General features: G+C 40.8%; 1 protein-coding gene across 2 annotated transcripts in view; it reads left to right on the top strand.

Moving 5' to 3' along the window:
* FRMD3 (FERM domain containing 3) overlaps positions 1 to 23,745 on the top strand; it is a 310,403-nt gene that overhangs the window by 166,267 nt on the left and 120,391 nt on the right. For both annotated transcript variants that reach the window (XM_060609959.3, XM_060609958.3), the window contains exon 3: positions 4,374 to 4,416. In XM_060609959.3, coding sequence (XP_060465942.1) covers positions 4,374 to 4,416 — 43 coding nt within the window. The remainder of the gene's footprint in view (positions 1 to 4,373; positions 4,417 to 23,745) is intronic.

Genomic DNA, 23,745 nt, shown 5'->3' with positions numbered 1-23,745 from the left:
AAATTGACTTTTAATTATTCATGTAATGCATGAATACATGTAAAAAGTATGTTAAAACATCAGATAAAACAGAAGTCATGGTTTCTTTTGAGCAACACCCCTAAATTCCTGTTACTTCCCTGTTACCCAACCTCACTGGTATCAGTTTAGTGTGTATCATTTCAGGTCTTTAAAAATACATAGAGATGCTTATTATGTATTCTTTGGAAATATATGGTAGTTTAGTGTAGTTTTTACTTGGAAAACACATCGATTCTATGATACCAATAGTTCAGAGGTTCTCAAACATTGTTGATTTATGGCTGTGTCAGTATTTTAGTAATTATTTCACGGTGCCCTTGGTAAAAAGAATATCTGACAGTGCTATCTGATAAGAGCGAGAGCCAACCAATTTAGTATTTATGTGCTAACAACTTAGTGCCATTTAAAATGTGACGTACATGAAAATAGTATTTTCAGTTCATTCTTAACCACAATTACTTACTAACAGGATGTGTGTACCTGTTGGGCGCCCCATGGCTCCTCAGACTCTGGGATCGGATCCAATATTACCATGTTCATTGCCTCTCTCACACCTATTTTAGCACGGTACTTGCTTTTTATCACAGAAATCGCTAAAAACCCAGCTTTTCAAAAAGTATGATATCAAAAGGAATGTAGCATGATCTAATGTTGGAACCGGGAACTTCCTTGAGCTTATAGTTGGCACCCTGGGTGTCTGACAGATGTCTAGAATGGCTGCTTTTCCCTGGAGTGTTTCAGTGTAGGAATTGGGAACTGTGGCCATAGTTCTGAATTCAGTGTTTGCATCTTGCAGCGTGCTTTAGAGATCTAACCATGTTAACCCATAAAGATCTACCTCCTATAAAACACTGCAGAATCCGGAATATGAACAGATTACGATTTGCTTACCATTTTCCTGATGATGGCCATTAACATTCTAATACTTTACAATTGTAGTATTATAATTATGCAGTGAGAATCCTTGTTATGTTCCTCTATGTTCACATGGACAAATTGCGGGATAAAGGAATTGCTGGGCCATAGGCCAGTCAGATATTTAGATTTTAAGAAATACTAGAGATTGACCCTTTCTGAAGAAATGATTTCCTATAATCCCTTGACACATGACTACTGCTGGCTTATTTTTCTTAGGGCTCTACACCCCATGACTGTACTGTTGCATAAGGATCATTGTCCTGGAAGAATATTTAGTGGTCACACTGTAGACATACGTAATTAAGACACACAAGGTTTGGGGTGCCTGGGTGGCTCAGTCAGTTAAGCGTCCTCCTTTGGCTTGGGTCATGATCTCACAGCTCATGGGTCTGAGCCCTGACAGCTCAGAGCCTGGAGCCTTCTTTGGATTCTGTGTCTCCCTCTGTCTCTGCCCTCCCCCACTCATCCTCTCTCTCTCTCTCTCTCTCTCTCTCTCTCTCTCTCTCTCTCTCTCAAAAGCAAACATTAAAAAAAAACAAGATACACAAGGTTTGAGAGGCAAGCATGGGGTGTGAATAGGCCAAGAGGAGAAGGAAGGTCAGAACCCATCAGAAACTTAAGGGTGTATTTTGTAGGACAATGAGGAGGCCAGTTCATTTCGAGTAAATTTATTTCGGGGCACGGATGGCAAATACCTTGCAGATGTACCTTAAATATTCCCTACCCCTCCATGGCAGAGATAGCCAATCCATCATGGCACTCATTCTCACTGAGCCTTGAAACCCTCTTCGCAGCCCTGGGAGATTGCCACTGACTAACTAGTATGGGCACAAAAAGTGAAATGTACCTGTCCTCCCTGGAGGCAGAGAGGAAGAAGAGCGGCAGGTTGAAGTTTGGCAGAGAAGAGCTAAGGAGTTCACAGGATGCCAAGCAAGGAGAATTCAGAAAGCGTACTTCAGTCTTTGTGACCGGTGATTCTCCTCTGTGAAACAATAGCAGTAGGTATTGATCTCCGTAGGTATTTGTTTTCTTGCCTTAGTTCTACATTACCCTATTTATTTCTAGAAAATAATTTAATCGTCAGAAGCCCCTTTTATTATTCTCCTCCATGGGATGTGGTCTACCAATTAAACTGTACTTAAGTATCCTCAGGATCCGCAAACAAGCATTTACTGATATTTTTCACCTGCTAGGCACTGTGTAAATGTCTTATGTTTATTCACTTTTTATTAACTTCTAAAATCCTTACAACAACACTACAAGGTAGGTACTATTGCTATTCCCGTATTATAGTTGTGGAAACTGAGAGAGAGGTAAAACACTTCGGGCCACTTACTAGCTGTATAACTTTGTGCGATCAATATATTTCCCACTGTTCATTTATAACTGTGTAAATGCCAAGCGTCACTTCTGATTAGAAACAGGTAACCAAGGGGCGCCTGGGTGGCTCAGTAGGTCGATCGTCCAACTTCGGCTCAGGTCACGATCTCACGGTTCGTGGTTTTGAGTCCCGCATCGGGTTCTGTGCTGACAGCTCAGAGCCTGGAGCCTGCTTCGGGTTCTGTGCCTCCCACTCTCTCTGCCCTTCCCCAACCCATGCTGTTTCTCAATCTCTCTCTCTCTCTCTCTCTCTCTCTCTCTCTCTCTCTTTCTCTCAAAAATAAACATTAAAAAAATTAAAATAAGAAAAAGAAACACATAACCAAAAGTAGAATGGTGGTTTCCAGGGGCCTGGAGAGAGGGGACTGGGGACTGACTGTTTCCTAGGACTAGAGTTTCAGTTCTACAAGATGAAAGCGCTCTAGAGGTGGGTGGTGGTGGTTTCCCACCATTATGAATGTATTTAATACCCCTGAACTGTACCCTTGAAAATAGTTAGGATGGTGAATTTGATGTGTATTTTACCACAATTTAAAAAAATGAAAAAAGGAGATAAACAGCATTCTCAAGATGAACTGATAGAGTTTTGATCAGAAGCAAAGAAACTTGCTCTTTCAGTTTGTGCGATACGTCAGAGGTAAAGGCACGGTTTTCTGTGCCTTTCTCTTCACGATGCTGACGTAGTTAAAAGACCCCTAGTCTTGTTTTTGAAGGTTGCAGAGCTCTGACACCCTGGATTGGAAACTATTGATTTGACTGCTCAATTTTTCAGCTCCTGGGGAAAGAAGTGATGTTTGTTGAGGAGACTAATATGTTTTAGAGCAAACTGATCTGTTGGGAGGCAGAATGGCCAAGGTTAAGGGCCTGTGCTCTGGAATCCCGCTGTGCACTGCCTCACCATTTGTTCTCTGGGTGACCTTAGGCTAGTTGTTTAATATTCTGAGCTCCCTGATTTCACATCTGTAAATGGGGTGGTAATGATGACCCATGGAATTGCTTAGAGTAACACCTGACATTTAGGAAGCCCTCAACCAACGCTAGTGCTTATTAAACTTCATGGTTGTGCATGGATATCAAACGGTAGGGACAATACAGAACTTTGAGGCTTGCTGGATGGCACAAATGGGGTGTAAGCCTCAACTCATGGTGAGCATCCTCTTTTGTCTCTAGTATTGAGCGTGGGGGATGCCCGGTGAGTGTGGGCTCTCTGATCTCCCGGTGGATACCAGTGGCACTCCTCATAGTGTCTTTATAAACCGCAGGTGTACAGAGTGACGCTTCTTGACATTTCCCAAGTGGCTTCAGGGACACCCTGGTTAGTGATCTCAAAAGTCGCCTGGCTCTTAGCATGTTGAAGTGACCTCCACACGTGGTGTGGAATGAGCCAGCCACTGGGCCCAGCATGGTATCGGCTTTGAATGCCTGTCACTAACACCATTCTGAGCTACCCAAGTCTTTGGGCATCTTTGTTTTGTGGTACAGTTGGTTTTTCTTCTGGATGATCTCAGGCCTTTGAAGTTAGATATTTAAAGTCCTCTGTTCCTCCCTACTATAAAGGGAGAATTGCCTCTGTGTGACGGGGCTAATGCTGGCTTGGCCCACTGTTCACCTGAACAGAGGCTACCAGGCAGGGGAGCAGGGTGCTGAAACTGTCTTGGACTGTGACTCTTTGAGGTCATGGATGTCAAAGTCTTCAGCCATCTGTGACTTGCCCAGAGCAATGGAACTGTATCACCTAGGAGTCCACTGGAGCCGTGAGAATATCCCATTGAAGTGCATGTTCTCTCCCTTGTTCTTCTCTCTTAGCAACTGTGTGACTCATACACTACTCAGAAAGTACTAATTCTCTGTAATTTATACCCTTGCCTGTTGTATTCTTCTTGCAGAATTGTTTGTATTGATCTTCAGAAGGCAGAACCTTGAGGAATATCTATGGGAACCAAGACTGTACTTTGGAAAAAGACTATCTGTATTAAATTTCTTTTAGTTATTAAGTATGTGTCATGTGTATGGTTCAGCCGTTTGACCCATGATCTCTGCTTTTTTCTTCCTAGCACTGGCTTGAACCTAACAAGTCCATCTCCAAGCAAATGAAATGTAAGTGTCAATCTGTGGTTTCACTTTTGCTACGAAATGTCCAAAGAGAGGTCCTGTCTCTTAACAAAGTTTCTCCTGCCAGGGAAGAAATGGATGGAGGGAAATGAACATGTGTGGGTGGGGGCTTCTCTCTCTTAGTGGGTGCTGTGTAACTTCTCTTATTTTCTGGCCTTTGCCTTCCTTGAAGTCACTATCACCTTACCTTCATATTTCATATTTGAACAGGAACGTTGGAATTAGATGACTAAGTATCTGTTCAACATAATCACCAGGTACCTGGTTCCTTTGGATTGTGGAGGTTGCTAGTAGGTGGTTCAGGATGGGAGGTGCAGTCTTGGGGGGATAAGGAAAACAGGTGTATTTTGAAACTAGAATCTTGCCAGTAACTTTATTGAAGATTGTATTATTCTTTTGTACTCCTCAAACTCCATACAATAATTTTCCCCCTTAGTAATTGTTTTCAAGCCCTCATGATGTTCTGAACTGCCTTTTTTTTTTTTTTTTTTGGTGGGGGGAAACAGAGGGAAGTTGCCTTGGGAAACGTCTTTCTAGAACATCTGGTCATCTACTTTGGGCATTGTGAAGAGGGTGTTGACTAGATCCTAGATGGCATGGTGTTTTGTCCTGGTCATCTGTGCCAGGCTGTAGGCAACCTGCTTTTATTTATGGCTCGGAGGAGGGCTTCTGAAATGCATTTCAGAAATTCATTGCCTGCCCTGAAATCCATTTATCCCTCCATGTCAACTTTCCCACGGCTCTGAAATGTAGGCGATAAATCAGTTTCTCATCAGAAATCAGTTTAGTGCATATTATGTCATTTATCATTATTCAGGGGATTCTTTCCTTTTTCAAATATGAAGAAATTATTCTGGGCAGGCCTTTTAAGTGGAAGAAGGAAGAAACCAAACACCGATGGCAAACTAGCCACTAATACATTTATTGCTTAACCCTCTTTCCCCACCTCCCCCCATCCTCCCTCTCTTGTTCCCTTCCCCCCCATCCCTCCTTCTTTTTATCCCTTCCCATTCTTCTTCCTTCCCTCCCCTATGTCTCAGGAGCAAACAAACTCTGGATCAATGCAAGAAGGACAACTAAGTTGTTCTGTGGCAGGCTAATGCCCATGGCTGCTGGGAGCCATGGCTGTTGCAGGGAGCTGGCAGTAAAGATGTATGAGGTGAAAACAAGGGCAGCAGTGGACATGTGAAGTCCAGAGAGGTCAGTGCGTTGGGGTGTAACTGGAATAGAATTGGGTCAGGCATCCAAGAAGAAATAGCAGGACAGTTATCAGGAGGCTCCATATAGAATGATATGCAGGATAATAAGAGTGAATAGCATGTTCAGGAGGCTCCATATAGAATGATATGCAGGATAATAAGAGTGAATAGCATGTCCAAAAAAATTGCTGATGCCTAGCTTTTATCCCTTGGCTACTAAGTTTCGATATTTTTGTTTATGTATGTAAACGTGTTTAGACGATTTTTCAGTAAACTTATTTTCATATTTAATGATTCTTTGACTTTGGTTCTTCAATGTCATGCAATATTTTCCTTCGGCTACACACAGTTTAAAAATATAAATATCTTTAAAGTCGGATGTATTTCAGTACTTAGAAGAAAAAAAAAACCTTGTAATTTGTAAAGAATTTGCTGCTTAAGAGCTTTGTTCCCATGCTAAGTAAACCTGAACAACCAACTGGAAATGTATAATGTTTGGTAAAAATGTTTTAAAGATTGACATTTGACTACTGGGTAATGTCAATCTAATGACAAATGAAATCTGAATCTGGATAAAAGCTGTGTAAAATTCAATTTCCAAACCAGATGGGGTGACTCACTAGCTCTAGGAAGTGGTAAAGGTCTTGTCCATCACCCAGTCTATTGTATTTTTGAGGACATTACTGAACAAGAAATTATGTAATTTTCCCAAGATCACAAATCTAGTTTTGTTGTTGTTGATGATGGTGTCTTTTAGTATCAAGAATTTCTTTATTCTTATATGTATATCCTGGAAACATTAACTTTAAATTAGAAAAAAATTTAAAATAGGGCTTGTATATTGTTAACCCAGAGAAACTGGGTTCAACTCCTGGAACTCATCGAAAAAGGATGTATCTGGTTGCAGAACTCCAGGCAACTTCCTTCTTGGGTATCCTTTTATACTTTGACTGCTTTTCAGAAGCCATTGAGGACAAAATTTCTTGGAGGAATGGTTTGATGGTAGACTTTCAGGTTCTTTTCCCTGACCCTATTGAGATACCTTTACCTATGGGTGTTTCTAGGAATGGTGTTTCCCAGGGTTGGCTGAGGTCAGCTACCCTGATTAACAAACTCTCTACAAAGGCATTATTATTTCTTACTAGTATTTTTTAAAACTTTATTTTTATTTTACTTTTTATTTAAAGGTTTTCAATTTTAATGAGATATAATTGACATGTAACATTGTATAAGTTTAAGATGTGTAACATAATGATTTGATATATGTATATGGTGCAAAATGATTACCATGGTAAGATTAGTTAATATCCATTACCTCACATAGATATCCACACCTCATGTATTAAAATAGGTTTTAAATGTCCATGCTTTTTCTTAGTTCAAAATAATTTAAAATTAAAACTCAAACTATTTCCTTTCTCTTCCCCCTTGTATCTCCAAGCCCACTCTGAAGAAATAACTGTTAACAATATTTTGTATATCCTTCTGGGATTTCTTATGTATATATAAACTTCCCCAATGTATGTGAGACCTTTTATAAACAAAAAATGAGATCAATCTGTAAACATTTTTCTTCACGTTATTATTTTTTAGTAATTTTAGAGGGTTTTTTTGTGGTTTTTTTGTTTTTTTTTTTTTTTTTTAGTATCAGTGATTGATGACTGGCTTCATTTTAAAAATGGCTGACAATTACATGAATGTATAATTAATAGACATCAAAATATTTTCTAATATTTTGCTATTATACATTATGCTACAATAAACATTCTTGTATGTACTTTCTCGAATCTTATGCAAGTACATCTGTATTAGAAATTCCTTTTAGAAATGAAATTGTTGGATTAAAAGTTATACATATTTTTCATTTCCTTAGTGATAAATATCCATTTAAAGACCTTATAGTAAGTTATTCCCAACAATGTTACATGACAGTGCTTGTTTCCCCCGAATCTTGTTGAAAATAGGCAGAATCAAACTTATTTTTATGTTGACTCCAAATATTAAGGAAGAGAAATATTTAATTGAGAGAATAGTTAGTTGGACAGCTCCTTAGTTTGGTATACATTTTAAAGTGGAAAAACTTCTTAAACCAAAGTCTTTTTTCTCCTCTGAACTTAAATTTTACTTTTTAAATGAACATAAGGTAAAATTGACCTAATTTTGGTGTATAGTTCTATAAATTTTAACATACAGGTTTGTATAATCTCCAGTACAGTCAGGGTAGAGACTCTATCCATCACCCTCAAAACCTCCCTTGTCCTCTCCTTTTGTAGTCACACACCTCCTCCCGTAACCACTAGCAACCCCTGATTTGTTCTGTCAGTATAGTTTGTGTCCTTTGAGAATGTCATATAAATAGAATCCTAAAGCATGCAATCCTTTGAGACTGGCTTCTTGAATCAGCATTAATTACTCGGAGAATCAGCCAAGTTGCTTTGTTTGTGGATACATGAAACAAAATTAATTTAAAAAATTGGTCTTTGTAAATATCAAGAAAGTGATGAGCCTCTAGCAAGACTGATAAAGAAAAAAAAAATAGAAGACACAAGTTACCAATACCAGGAATGAAAGAGAGGCTATCACTACAGACCCCACAGAACAACTCTGGGCATTTAAGTTTGGCAGCTTAGATGAAATGGGCTCATTCTTCAAATACCAGGAATTACCAAAACTCACCCAATATGAAATACATAACTTGAAAATTTTTGTAATTATCAAAGAAAGTAGGTTAAAAAACTTCCAGACAAGAAAATCTCCAACCCATTTGCTATTGCTCTGTTGCTGCCAGAGCCCCCTTTGCCTTAACTAGGAGCTTCTCTTGGAGCTTCACCATCCATGGTGGTGCCCTTCCAGTATCTCAGAGATCTCTCCAGGGGATACCATAGGAAAAGACTGTGGAGAATCCAACACCAGTTCAGTGGTCCTTTGAATTCTTGTTGTCTTTTCCACTCTACCTACTATTATTTACTTTCCAGTGTCCTTAGGTAGCTGCTGTACACATTCTGTCCAGGTTTTATAGCTGCATTCAGTGGGAGAGACAGGGTAGGGTGCAATGAATCAGCACTTCCTGGAACTGGAACCTTCAGATCAAACTTTTTATCGTTCCTTGTTGACTAGGTCAAAATGAAGGTAGGCTACATAATTTGGGCAGCATTAAGGGGAATATCTTCTTCATTTCCCTATTCCATCATTGCATGTCCATAAGTTCAAATGTGGACTGTGCTTTCATCTTTTTCTTTCCAGAGTATTCAGATAGTGGGTTGTCTGCAGATTAAGTGTTAAATGAAATGGCATATTTTGGATGTTTGGTTTTCAGAGTCTTTCTTTCCCATGTAGGAATAGTGAATGTTCTCACCTATACCCTACAGATTTTGGCCTTGTTCCCATAACTGGAGAATGTAGTTTAGTGTGTTCACATGTAGTAGCACACATCAAGAGAACAGAACTTTCATGTCTTGTAGGATCTATTTAACCACAAAAACTGTATTAGCATGAAGAGGTTTTAAAAAGTTATACATTATGACTCAGACATGCACAAATGTGACATTATTTCCCCATGACTGAATTCAATTTGCTGTGAGCCTCTTTTCCTTTGGGGACAAAAAAGTTCAGTCTTGCCACTTCAGGGTAATTTAAGATCTGCCAGTTTAGAATTTGATCTCTTTCAGGAAATTACTCAGTGAATTCATTATTTAAACGTAGTCACTTGAAAGTGCATACTTCCGTATTGGGGTATTTTTCCCATACCGAGAGCTTTTCCTCTTTCTCCATTCCCAGAATGGCATCATGAGGCAGGGGAAGCTTACGTATCATCATGGCGGTGAGGGTGACATCTCTCTTGTGCCCAGTCCTCTGAATCTTCCTCTGGCCTGTCTTCTGTGACTTGGCCTTTGGTTGCTGCCCTTTTTCCCCACTGCACCCTCTCGGAATGTGACTGGTCCCATTTGGCCTCTCAGTGTGTGCTGGCATATGCTGCTAAGACCTGTGCTCCTGGCCATGGTCTTGCCCTGCACGTCTACAGAGTGTCACTCTGGTGGTGCCCTCTCCAGGTACCTTTCACTCACTGGCTCTTAGCACTTCTGTATTTACCACTGGGACAGGCAGACACTGCTCAGCCTCTTCTGTGCCATGCTTCAGCCTCAGGAAAACTTATGTACACCATGTAAGGTGCTCCTCTGCTTAAACACAGCATGGGGCCATTTCTTCAGTGTCCTTCACTGACACTCACAGTGTCCTTCAGTGTCCTTCAAAGTCGTAACACAACACTTCCCCAAACTACTCCAGGATTTCTTTGTCTTGCTCCCATGCCTCACTCTGTTCAGCCAATCTAGGGTGTTCAGGGGTGCTGGATGCCTTTGCATAGCTCCATATAGCATCTTAAATGTGGTTGTGTCCTCTGGGTCTCTCCAGGCTCTCTACTTGTCTTCCTTCCTCACCCCCTACCCACAATTGATACTGGTTTTTGTCCTTGGATACAAGATTAATATCCTGAAACAATACTTATTCATAAGCAGCAACTATTTCTGAAATGTAATGGGAAAAAGGGCTATTGCTTACAATAGCAATAACAAATAAAAACATAAATTACTCACAAATAAATATAACAAGAAATGTGCAAAATCTATATAAATTTTGAAATTTTATTGTGGAGTAGATAAAAAGAGTTCAGTAAATGGAGACTTCTTAGCTTCCATTTGATATTGCGAAGGTCAATTTTTTTTGCAAATTAATGCATACCTTCAGATAATTTTCAGATCAAAATATCAATGAGATCCCTTATGGCATTTAACAAACTGATTCTAAAGCTCATTTACAGTGGCATCTGGGTGGCTCAGTCGGTTAAGCGTTAACTTCAGCTCAGGTCATGATCTCATGGTTTGTGAGTTTGAGCCCTATGTCAGGCTCTGTGCTGACAGCTCAGAGCCTGAAGCCTGCTTCTTCGGATTCTGTGGCTCCCTCTCTCTCTGCCGTTCCCTGTTCATGGTCTATCTGTCTGTCTGTCTGTCTCTCTTTCTCTCAAAATAAACATTTAAAAAAATGTGAAAAAGGCTCATTTACAAAAGAAAATGCTTCGGAATAGCTGATAAATATGTGAAAAAGAACAATGATAGGGTCCTTGTTTTATTAGGTAGCAAATCAAGGCATATGAGCTATAATTATTGAGTCCTCGTGATAGACACGTTAAGATAGACACAGGAATAGGAAAAGAAACCAAACAGAAAAAGAAAAAAACCCTTCAAACTGACCTATTATTTGTGAGAATATGGGTTATGATAAAGATTGTATTTCCTATCAGAAAGATGGATTTCAAGGCATGATTTTATGGATTGCCTTTCCACTTGGAAAAAGAAAAGAAGCTAAAGACCTACCTCACACCATGGGATTAATTCCTGATAAATTCAAAAGCCCAATATATTTAATCATCTATACAAGTTTTAGGTAAAAATTCAGGACTATTTCTTATAATTGTGGAATAGGGCTTCCTAAGGAAAATATAAAAAACAGAAATAATGAAGCAAAATGCTGACAAATTTGTGGAAAAATTAAACTCATGTACCAGAATATTTGCTTTGCTACTGCAAATGAGCAGTAGATTTTCAGTAAATATTTGTCGAGTGAATGAGTATAAAACAAATTATAAATAAATTAAAGCACAAGCAAAATAAATAATGGAAGAGCATTTGCCAACTACCTAACGAGTCGTAAATATGCAGAATCTATAAAGTGTGATGGTATAAACCCAAAGATAAACAACTCAATAAAAAATGTGTAAAGACCCGTAGAAGGAATAAAAATAAATGGCCAGGAAACTCATAAACAGGTGCTCAATATCATTAGTAACAAGGAAAATGTAAATTAAGGTATTTTTTGTTACACTGGGAAAATGGTTAATACTGATAATATCCAATTGATGAGGATAAGGGCAACACTTCTGGTGGGGGCGTATAAACTAGAAAAGCCATTTGGGAGGGAAATTTGGACATATCTTTCTAGATTAAAGATGTCTGCGTCCCTCACATGCTAATGACAAATGATCTGTCCTGGGCATAATAAGTGAAGAACTATAACAAAATGGTGGTAATTTAGCCATTGGATTCCTTTTAGTTCTTTCATTTTTGTCAAAGCGCTCAAAAAAGTAGCTGGAAGGTAATATAAAAATTATGTTTTAGCTGATTTGATTACATTTTTGTTGTTGAATTAAAATTCTCTCTAAAGGCATCAGCCATCGCTCATTTGGACTCATCTGATGAGTTAACTTTCTCTCTGTGTAGAATAAACTGCTTTGTATAGGAGATTCTTGAATTTTAATTTTGCACTGTGCAATGATATGCTTCATAGGTTAGTTTAGAATGATTAACAATATTCAACATCAAAATTTATGAGACTAAGTGGTGAATTCAAAGAAAGTACCTAGGATGTTTAAAGTGTAAATCAGAAGTAAAAGTGTAGATGTGTTTAAAAAAATGCCTATGTCTTTTGATCCAATGAACTCATCTCCATGAATCTATTGAAAGCAAAGTTTATCCAAGCACAGGTATATATTAATGCAAGGATATCTGTTGTAGTGTTGCTTATAGCACCGAGAATTGGAAGAAATGAAAAGCCTGTAATTTTGGCAAGGCTGAATAAATTGTGGAATACAGACAGTCATTAGCCTGTAGTATTGACACTGAAAAATTTATTAGATAGATCTTGGAGTTAAGAAAGCAGTTAAAGATACCACCTAGAGAATGATCCCTATATATGAAAATAAACAGATTATTTTATTTTATTAAAAAAATTTTTTTTCAATGTTTATTTATTTTTGAGACAGAGAGAGACAGAGCATGAACGGGGGAGGGTCAGAGAGAGGAAGACACAGAATTTAAAGCAGGCTCCAGGCTCCAAGCTGTCAGTACAGAGCCCGACGTGGGGCACGAGCTCACAAATCACGAGATCATGACCTGAGCCAAAGTCGGACGCTTAACCGACCAAGCCACCCAGGTGCCCCTAAACAGATTATTTTAGATGAATATGTAAGTGCAGAGAAATTCTGCAAACGTCTGTACTAACTGGTTACCTCAGGGGAAGAGAGTAGGGTAGAGGGAGGTGACAAAATACATTCTATTATATATAGTTATATTTTGGGGGCACTTGAGTGGCTCAGTTGGTTAAGCATCTGACTCTTGATTTTGGCTCAGGTTGTGATCTTGTGGTTGGTGGGTTTGAGCCCTGCGTCTGGCTCTGTGCATGGAGCCTGTTTGGGATCCTCTCTCTCTCTCTCTCTCTCTCTCTCTCTCTCTCTCTCTGTGTGTGTGTGTGTGTGTGTGTGTGTGTGTGTGTGTCTTCTCTCTCTTCTCTCTCCCCCTGCCCCTCTCCTGCTTGCATTCTCATTATCTCTCTCTCTCTCTCTCTCTCTCTCTCTCTCAAAATAACTGCATATTTTTAAGTATTTATATGTTTTACTCAGATCCTTTTTTTAAAGTTTATTGTGTGTGTGTGTGTGTGTGTGTGTGTGTGTGTGAGAGAGAGAGAGAGAGAGAGAGAGAGAGAGAATCCCAAGCAGGCTCCATGCTCAGCACAGAGCCTGATGCAGGGCTCAAACCTATGAACCATGGGACCATAACCTGAGCCGAAATCAAGAGTCGGATGCTTAATGGTCTGAGCCACCCAGGTACCCCTACTCATATCTTTTACAATGAGAATATTTTCCTAGATCTCTTGGTAATAAAGAGAAAACAAACAGAAGGAGAGACTGTTTTATGTAAAAATTGAGAAAGAGAGGGAGAGGGAAAGTTAGGGGGGAGAGAAGTGGGGAGTGAGGAAGGGAGGAATCAAAGTTCATTATGCATTAAGAATGTACTATAGAAGGGCGCCCAGGTGGCTCAGTCGGTGAAGCATCCGATTTAGGCTCAGGTCATGGTCTTGCGGTTCATGGGTCCGCGTCGGGCTCTGTGCCTACAGCTCTGAGCCTGGAGCCTGCTTCAGATTCTGTGTCTTCCTCTCTCTCTGCCCCTCCCCCACTCATGCTCTCCCCCCCCCCCCCCAAATAAATAAGCATAAAAATAAAAAAAAAAATCTGCTATAGCAAAAACATACCTAGATGAAAGAAGGCTCACCTCCAGGGAGGTTCTCTGCTTAATCCTGGCTGGTACCTGATTAGCTCCGCTGGGTAGTTAAGATCACCTTCTTGCTCTATTTCTCAGACACTGTGCTGCTGCCAAGCACCCTGAAGGAACAGGGGTGCTTGACAGTGGCTTCTGCATGCAAATCAGGATGGGGATTACCGCCAGCTTCTGCATAATACATGGTGTAACTCAGCCATAGAGCAATGTCGAGTCAAGTTTGCTGGCTGGTGTCTGGAGCGTTCCTTCCCTGAAGTTATGACGGCTCTGCCTGGAAGCCTGAGAGGGCATGTAATTTCTCTCTCTGATGGCGCTCTTTGTGAAACTTTGTATTTATGTGGCATTCTTTAGCTTTCCAGCACCCCTTGAGGCTAATCTACTGAATAGTCCCCTTGCTGCTGAATAATTTCCTCAAAGGGGAATGTATCTTCTTCTGCAGCATACAGAGAGAGTACAAGGAGCCTAGATTTTTGCTCTGGGGTGAGGAACAGAAGGAGAAAAACCGTAGGTCCCATACCTATCCACGAGGCCAGTTTGGATGCCTGCCTGCCACCGGTTTTGTTCTTCCAGTGACTCTGTTTGCTGAGTACGTTGGTTTCCTCGAGGGCTGCCATAACAAAACTATCCCCACTGGGTGGCTTAGAAAAACAGAAATCCATTTTCTCACAGTTGTGGAGACTGGAAGTCTGAACTCAAGGTATCAGCAGGGCCATGCTCCCTCTGAAGGCTCTAGGAGAGAATTCTTCCTTGCCTCTTCTTGCTCTTGGTGGTTGCTGGCTGGCCTTGGTGTTCCTTCCCTGGCTTGTAGCTGTATCATTCCAATTCCTATCGCCATCTTCGTATCACTTTCTCCCTGTGTTTCTCTGTGTCTGTGTCCAAGTCTGTTTCCTTTCTCTTACAAAGGTAACAGTCATTGGCTTTAGGGATCACTCTAACCCAGTAGGACTTCATGTTAATTACATCTGTGAAGACCCTATTTCCAAATAGGGTTATATTTTGATGTTCTAGGTGGGCAGGAATTTCCCAGGGAACACTACCCAGCCCACTGCACTGAGTGACCTCCACTCAGATCTCCCACATCCTTTAATGTTTCTGTTTATTCTTTCAGTTACCTTCATGCTTTTGCTTTGTGGCTCATTTCCCCACTTGTTGTATGTGTTCTTTCTTGCAGACCTCGATCATATGCCTCTGATAGTAAAGTTTCATACATTTTACTTCTCCAGACACCCATAGTGACAGTAACCCCATCTCTGACCTCTTGGGGCGGCCTGTCCCATTGGCCTCATTATATACTTGTCTAATCATATCCCCTGTATTTAATTTGGAAGATTTCTTCACCTGGTCCATGGCTTAAGCTAGGGCTATGCATGTAATCAGTACCTAATAAATGCTTGTGGACTAGAATCAAAAATGTTCCTTTTAGGGACCAGGTAAAAGAAGATCGACTGTCGTGTTCTTTAAAAACAAATCAAAACACACACCTGATGAAAACCCATTGCATAAATCAAGTAACTGTAGGTCTCCAGCTGTTGTGGTTTAGTTGTGGCTGTTTTCATTCTTTCCAGCTTTCTTCATTCCATTGCTTCTCTCCAGCTTTGGAAGCCAGCTTCTGTTATTCTAGTGATAGCTCAGTAGGTTTGGCATGGTATCTCTTTTTCTTCCAGGTACAACTGTTTCACTGAAAATTCCCACATTTGGTCCTTGTATCAGAAAGTCCTTACAGTCTGGGCCTATAAGTGGTCTTCATGTCGCACTCTTGTGTTATTTCCAATATGGAAAGAAATGATGGTAGTGAGAGTCATGACAAAAAAAAAAAAACACCCTTAAATTATGGTGTGCAATTCTAAATGATATGCACATGTGGTAAGTCACAGACTGATAATTTTTAGGCTTGTCCTTATGGTATGGTTGGTGACACTGATGTCATTTTTACTGGGTATAATGGTCAGTTCTTGGGCTTCAGGGAGGACCCAATACCCCTCCTCTTTGGAAGGAGGGAGGGGATGGGGTATCGGAGAGAGCAGAAGGAAAAGAGCATCACCCTTGAATCACTGCTAGATACCTTCCAGGGGCTTCTTTCTACCTTCAGGAGCACCCATGTTGTTTCCCGGGCCACACAATTCAAACCTATACATGTGTGAGTGGTCTAAATGTGTGAATGATAACCCCGATGGACCAGGAGATTCCATGCTTGGAATGGGAGTACTGGAGGCAATGCAAACATGGGTCAAGTAGGTGGTTTTATTCAGGTCTCTTTCCATTTGGTTGGAAATCCTTTATAATGCCTCATTTTTGGATGCAATTTTATAGTATAAAATCTTAGTATGCAGTTACATAAGTCATTGAACTTGGCTTTTATAATTATCATCATTACTAGTTGATTCACACCTACCGACATGATTCCTCAGGGTGTAGTTAGTTATACAACATCTGCAGCAAGCAGACACCTGGATCTCCTGCCTTCAGTTTCATGTACTTTTGCTAACTTTTTGTTTTTGTTTTTGTTTTGCTAAAATTCTCAGGTCATTGCACCCTGCTCTCAGGGAGCAAAGTGGGGAAACCAAAAAATTCATTTGACTGACTTTATTGAGATATTTGCTTTATTGTGGTGGTCTAGAACCAACCCACGGTAGCTCTGAGGTATGCTTATGTAGGTCTAGGTCAAGTTGAAGGGCTTTCCCTCATCTACATCAGTTTCTTTTTTGTCCTCTAGAATAGTAACAAATCCTATGGGTTGAGTACTTAGGTCTCAGACAGTCTGCTGAGAGCTTTATGTCATTAACTCATATACTCCTCATCATGGGCTCTATATCAGGGATCAACGAACTATGGCCCTGAGGCCAAAAGCAGCCTGCCATCTGTTTTTTATGGCCTATTGACTAAAAGTAGGTTTCATAGTTTTAAATGGTTGGGGAGGGGGAAGCAAAAGACAAGACTTTGTGATCTGTGAAGATGATCTGAAATTCAGATTTCAGTGTCATATTGGAACACAGCCATGCCATTGATCTACATCTTGTCTGTTGTTGCTTTTGCCTTACGCCAGCTGAGCAGAGTAGTTGAGACAGAGCCCTTGAATCCCGCAAAGTCAAAAGTAAAAGTTCACTGATCCTTAATCTGGGTGGTTGGTTCCATTATTATCCCCATTTTACAGAGAAGGAAATGGAAGCTGAGAGTTTTCAGTTTGGCCGTAGCAGTTTGTCCCAATGCTGAACTTGAGATTAGAAGTGGTGGACCAAAGTCCCTGTTAGAGCTTCTCCTGAACAGCACAGGCAGCCAGAGAGTTCCGAGAGCAAGCGTTTGTGAAGCAGCGGCTTGGTGATCCAGGATCCCCTATGAAGTTCTCAGTGCATCCATTTGTGTGTGTGGGCGCGTCTGCCTGTGTGATTCCAACCTAAGAGAACTGTAACAGGAGGAGGTTGAATTAAATACAATGAAGAAAAAAAAAACAACCAACCCTCTCTGCTTTGGAAGTAGAGGCAACACAGTGCCAGTAGCATCTTGGAGGCTGCTGGTTGTCATATCAGTGGAAGAATGACGGAGGGATTATCATCTTGATGATGATGATAGTAACAGTTGTCGCGGCAAGATCATAATCGTTTCCAGCGAGAAGAGAGCAGTCGTTAAGAGAGCAGTTCTCCGGCTGGCTCGTTAAAACATCCCAAGAGTTACAGTTCGTTGAATGAGTGAGTAATACTCTGCCCTTTTGGTGCTCAAGTGTCCTTTTGCGCATGTGCACAGAGTTTGTGCTCCTGAGTGGTTCGTAGAAGAGACAGCACCGATAAATCCATTGGTGTCACTATGCATGCTGTATGCACAATGAAGTGCGGTGTGCCCCTCGGTTCTCACTGTAAAGCCCCTGCCTCCCTCCCCGAAAGACACAGGAGGGACATTGTTCATTTGGTTAAGAGTAAAAAAAGGTATTGGTGGTGCTGAGAAGACCAGGAGTCTCTGATGCCTGCTAGGGGCCCTTTGGGAAACGAGCCTCCTGTTTGCAGGCTCTAGAGGTCTTGTTGGCAACAATAAGCCCTTTGCAGTGTTTCTCCTAAGTCTTAAAATCTGACAGATTGATCGGTGCCCCCCGCCCCTGCCCCTGCCCCTGCCGTGGAGTCCCAGGAGAGACATAGTCCAAGTTATAAGAGTTGCCCTAACATCTGCTGGAGCCACCAGCTCTAAGCTTCAACTGCAGTTTAAAGGAGTTTGGGGGGTGGATTCTTCATAGGTGTCAGCCTGAGTGTTTATGATAAAGATCATGTGTTTATATGTATGTCCCTACAGTTATGCTTTTTGTTTTCCTATAGCTCTACACCACGATTGGAGGAAGACTCCTTTTATGACAGGCCGCTAAGTGATGTTCCTCTCGAAAAAACCTCCCCCAAACCCTAATTGTTCTTATAAATATTTGATAACAGTCATTGGTTAAAAATAGAAAGTAGTTTTTTTCGTTTTCACCCAGGACCCTGCTCAGCTAATCCTTGCACACCCCAACCCCATTTCTGGGCAAGATCTCAAAGTGGAGATGAGAAAATCTGTCTCTGCCTTATAAATGGCTGTTCCTCTCCCCGTGTTCTGTGTTAACCAGCTACCCAAATGATAATACCTGGGATCTGCTGATGCCCAAAGGGGCCACTGAGCTGTCCTATGGAGACGCTTGGCCTCCCCAGCCCTCGTCTGGCAGGTAACGGACCTCTGTGAGACAGGGGCCCTGTTATTCTCAGTGCAGTTACATGCTCCAGGCATTTTTAAAGTGGATTTTGGCATTTCCCCCCTCCTCTGCTACTCAGTGGTATTCTCGTTTTTAGCACTTACGTGGCTGAGTAAATGTTTCTCAGCTGAATTCAATTCAGGCTTCTCCATTTCTTTTTCTCATTTCCAACTCTTCATATCCTTCTCTTCTTCCAGTAGGAGTAGGCTAAACATCCCAATGAAACGAAAGTTCATATTTAGGTAGTGTGCCATGTGCACTTGCCAAGGGCCTGTACAAACACCTGTGCAAGGTAGATGTGGCCCCTGGTGCTGTCCCCTCTTCCAGAGCAGGAAACTGAGAATGTAGGTGGCTTGCTCGAAGTCACTGTTGGAAGTCCCCCTCCAAATCTGGGGACTCATCCCTTGGGAGATTTGAGGTTACCTCCACCCTGTGTGCCCCTGTCACTGATGCCGAAGCCTTAGAACCTCAGTAGAAATGGGCTACAGCGTCTTCCCCCATGGGGCCACCATGCTGCCTGGTCTAGTAAAGACACACAGTGGCTGTTCATGATGACACCATGGTATAGGGTCCCAGTTCAGGGTGTGGGCTCCACGTCTGGTGGTTCCTGTTCCCTGGGTAGCTCCTTTATCAGATGTTTCCAGGTACTGATCATGTACCAAATGGTTGGCACAGATAAGAGTCATCCTTCATCCTTTTACTCCTGTAGCTTAAGGATAAGAAGGTGTGGAAGTTGGAATGGCATAGACCTGTAGTCTCTTGGAGAAGGGAATAGGCTCATCTCTACAAGGGAACAGCCATTTATAAACAGGACATTTAGACATGTCCCAGCCAGCTGCCAGGTTGATCGTGGGAAGGCTCCTTTTGTACACAAATCCAAGTTCATTTACCCAATACACAGCAAAACCAATCACTGAGACATCAGATATGCAGCAAGGAAAGGGTTTATTGGAGAGGTAACCAAACAAGGAGATGTTTGCAGGGGGCGAGCTGCAGATCTGCCTCCTCAAAGCAGGAGAATCAGGGATACTTAAAGGCAAAGGAAGAAGGACCTGGGTATAGAGGAGAGGAGCTACGTAACTTCAGAATCCGGTAATAAGTAGGGGACTTGTTTTCTGTACCTGTCGGGATCTTCTGCCTACGTTGTCAGTGGCATCCTTAGTATGATCTAAGGGTTGAGTTTTAGGTGCTTCTGTGTCAAAAGTGCATCCATTGGACTCACACACATGCTCAAAGAGATGGCCAGTAGTTTGACTGGTTCTGGCCAGTTTCACGGTAAAGCCTTGAGTCTGTGCAAAACAATTAAATTAACATTTTGCTATCGTGGTCTCAGGTAAGAATGCCATCTATGGAAACATGGCTGCAGGCTGTATTCCGAGAAAAGCAGATTTGGGTTACGAGTTACAGTTGTACTTGTTAGTCCCATTAACACTTTGGTTACCAGTTTCACTTTTACAGTTAGTTACCCAGTTAGTGTGGGTGCGTGCCAGTGCTCCAAACCAGTGCCAGCACTTTTGGGAGTGACTTTTCCCCTATCCCCTGGTTTAATGACATAACATTTTAAATCGTATTTCTTCCCTTCTTTGGTTTTCTGGACGGTAGTAAAGAGAATTGCACTTACCTGCATGGATTTAGTCATAGTGGGGAGGGTAAAAGGGAACAGAGGTGGGGGTGGTCTTTTTTCACCCCTTAAATCCTTTCTGCTTTATTCTTTATTTTCTGTTGATCATAGCATTTATGACCTTCTAATGACCTATTTATTTCACTTATTAATTTTGATTGTATGCCTGTTTATTCCACTAGAATATGTCTTCCATGAAGACCTAACTTTTGTCTTTTTATAGCTACTCTTACTTGTACATCTGAACTTGTGCCTAATACCTAGTAGGTCCTCAATAAGCATTTGTTGATTGAATTAATTAATCCTCCCTCTAGAAATAGCTATTCCAACCAACTCTAGAGTCCCTGAATTTGTTCCAGATGTTGAAGGGCAGAAATTGAAATATAGGGTCAGAAGTTTTCAAAAATCTCAATCCTAGGAATTGCTGTAATAACTCAGACCATGGTGGGCCTTCTAGACCAGTATTTTGATGGGATGAATGGTGATGGTAGGGCATGGTTGTTTTTTGTTTGTTTGTTTGTTTTGTTTTGTTTTGTTTTGTTTTGTTTTGACATCTGCCTCAAAGTTTGGGGTTAATCATTCATTCAGCCAGACAGAGTCCATCTTTTATCAATAATTAGCTCTGGGGGTAAAAAGTTGAACAAGATATATAGCTCCACACCCTCATAAATCTTGTCATCCATAACTAGATTAACATTTTGGGGGAGAAATTATTTATCTTTTCATCCTGATCCAGCCCGGTCAAAAAGCATTCCTTAACTTATTTGGTTTGTAATATAATTTTGCATCCAGAGCCTTAAGAGAGTTTCTCAAGGAGAAGCCTGTTGCCACATTGACTTTTTCAGGCCTGGGCAAGGAGGTTGAACTTCTCATCAGCTCAGATCCCTGGTGCAATATATGGTTCACTATGTCAAAGTCATGTGCTCCTTTTAACTTATGGGGAAACTCTTTTTCTTTTATTGGTAACACGGGGTCAATAATGCTGGATCAATATGAGAGAAAGACACAGTAGGGGTATATATGATGGTAGAAGAAAATGGATAGAAAATTTCAGACTTGACGTTGTCTCTTTTTTCTGCTGCGTGCTCTCATCCCTTCTCTGATAATGGGTCTGGTGGTGAGTGTATCCCCAGTACCTTGTATTAATTTTTTCCATGATCACATCCTAGAAAATGGAAGATGTCAGATGTGACTTTCTGTGTGACTTAGCAACAGCATATATGAAAAAGATGAAGAGTGTTGGCCAATTTGAAACTCAGAGTGAATCGACAATGAGATGAGGCTCGTGAAGGGGAGCAACAGTTATGTCCAAACTGAGGCTGGTGATGTTCCCCTTACCCTAGTGGATGTGGCAGTCCCTGGGGGGTGCTTGAGGAAATAGACAAGAATATACCCAGAATGGGGCACTCCAAACTGTTTCATGTGAAGAGCAGTTGAAGAATGGAGGATGTTTATTATCGAGAAGACTCAGAAGGACCATAAGTACTACTTAAGAACTTCCTCCAAATGAGGGAAGGGCTTTGCATGTGGGAGAAGCATTAGACCATTCTGGAGCCTGAGGCTGAGAACGAGGATGCCTGGGCTGGACTTCCTACAGTGAGGGGTGTTCAAAGATGGTTGCCTGGGGAGCTGTCTGAGCCTCAGTGCCTGATTCCTTAGGCAAAGTCAAGAGTCCTGATTTGTAGCCAGTGAGCTCAGATACCTACTAAAGCCAGCCTAGGGCACAGTAAGCAGATATGCTGACCAGGAGGAAGAGAAAATGACAGCTCTAGTTTGGAGTCCTCTTCTGTGATCCTTCTTTCCCCAGTTTGCTTTCAGTGGGCTTTTATTTTTTCAGCTCCCTTTAAAACATTTGCATGTACCTACTGACCCAACAATTCCAAATTTGGAAGTCTGTATTATAGAAATAAAAATATAAATACTTGATGAAATATGCACAAGGGTGTATATAAAAATATTACAGAAATGTCGAAGCAACCTGAATGACAATTAAAAGAAAATAGTGGAATGAATTCAGATGTATCCGTAATATGAACTATTATGCAGTTAATATAGACAACGAGTTGGATCTATGACTACTGTCCTAGAAGGATGGGAAGAGTATAGTTAAGTGAGAAAAGCAAGAGAAACATGTAGCGTGATCTCCTTTTGTGAGAATAAGTTATAAAAAAATCCCTTACATATGTGATCATATTGGCATATATTTGTATGAGTATGGCAAAAAGGATGGAAGCCTATAGGTGAAATTGTTGACAGTGGTTGGAGAGTTGGAAGGGCAAAGTGGGTGGGGACCTGAGAGACAGAAGGGACAGGAATAGAGACAAAGAAGGAAAATGAAAGGGGATGGTTTATCCATTCATCCATCTGTCTATCCATCCATCTGTCCATCTGTTATCTGTCCGTCTATCAATCTATTATCTATCCATCTGTCTGTCTATCGATTATCTTCATTGGTTGTGCTTAAACATGTATTAATTTTGAAGACTAATAAAAGAAGCTATAAAGAAAAATTCCTTTTTTATGCTGTTTCCATTGTTTGCTCCGTTGTTCTTGTCTTATAAAAACGGTCTCAACCTTTCTATTAAAGACAGCCCAGAGGTTTCCTAATGAAAAACCATCAGCTCTAATCCTTTAAAGGTGGTGACTTAAACACATTAAATCTGGGGAATGTGTAAAGATTAAATATTTTGAGTTAAAACTGAACTTCTAGATATCATGAAAGATGAATGACTGGAGAATCATTTGTATTTTTTCTTCGTTGTTTCTTTGCTGGTGTTTATTTTCTCCTAGTGCTCCAGAAAAAATGTTTCCTTAAATCCAGGGAACACAGGGTTGGGTTAGAAGCATCCAACTCAGGAAATTTGCTAGTTCCTAGTGGGGAAGTAGGGCATTGAATGGAAAGAGCTCTGACATCTGTGTGTGTGGGTGTATGTGTATAATCGGTTTGTCTCTGCTGAGATGGCCAGAAAGATGCTTCTGTGTTTTCCTGTGATTTGGATGCTTTCTTTCAAATTATTTTTAAGAACTGTTTTCCATATTAAATTATACTCAATATGCATTCATATTTGATGCTGATAGTTCTCTCTACATCATTTGTCTACATACAGAATAGCCCCAGGCATTATAGAGATGGCTGGGTATTTAACCTCTCCTTATTATGAAAGAGGATTCTTGGACAAGAATAGGACACTGTTTCCTGTTTGCATTTGGGTGTAGAGTCAGAGCTCATCCCAAGTAGCCATACTGATACAAAAGCAAAACATGAGTGGGTATTTGAGATCCATAGAAATAATTATACTAACTGTCGTATTTCTTTAATTTTAAGGGGTGCATTTTATGTGCTGTTTGGAATTTGAATGCATCTTACTACACTTGTGTGCATTTATTAGATTAATATTTCAAGTCAACAGTGGTTTCATAATTAAGGATGTCAGAAGTCCTGCAGAATCACTTAGTTGGTCCTTGAGTTCCAGATACTTAATGCAATTAGAACATTCTAGAATCATGAACCTCAATCGGAATATCAGACTGCTATCTCGATTTATAGAAATCAGGCAGTTATAAAAGCGTTTATTTTCATAGTGACTGCCTCGTAGATAATACCAAAATAATATCAAAAATGTATACAAAGTAGAATCTGTGCATGGCTGACTCATTTTTAAAATCATTTTTAAAATCGCGATTTTA

Source organism: Panthera onca, chromosome D4, assembly GCF_046562875.1.
Source record: "Panthera onca isolate mPanOnc1 chromosome D4, mPanOnc1 haplotype 2, whole genome shotgun sequence".
Classification (NCBI taxonomy): Eukaryota; Metazoa; Chordata; class Mammalia; order Carnivora; family Felidae; genus Panthera; species Panthera onca.
The sequence above is the reverse complement of the archived record's forward strand: the minus strand, read 5'-3'. Positions and strand labels throughout refer to the sequence as shown.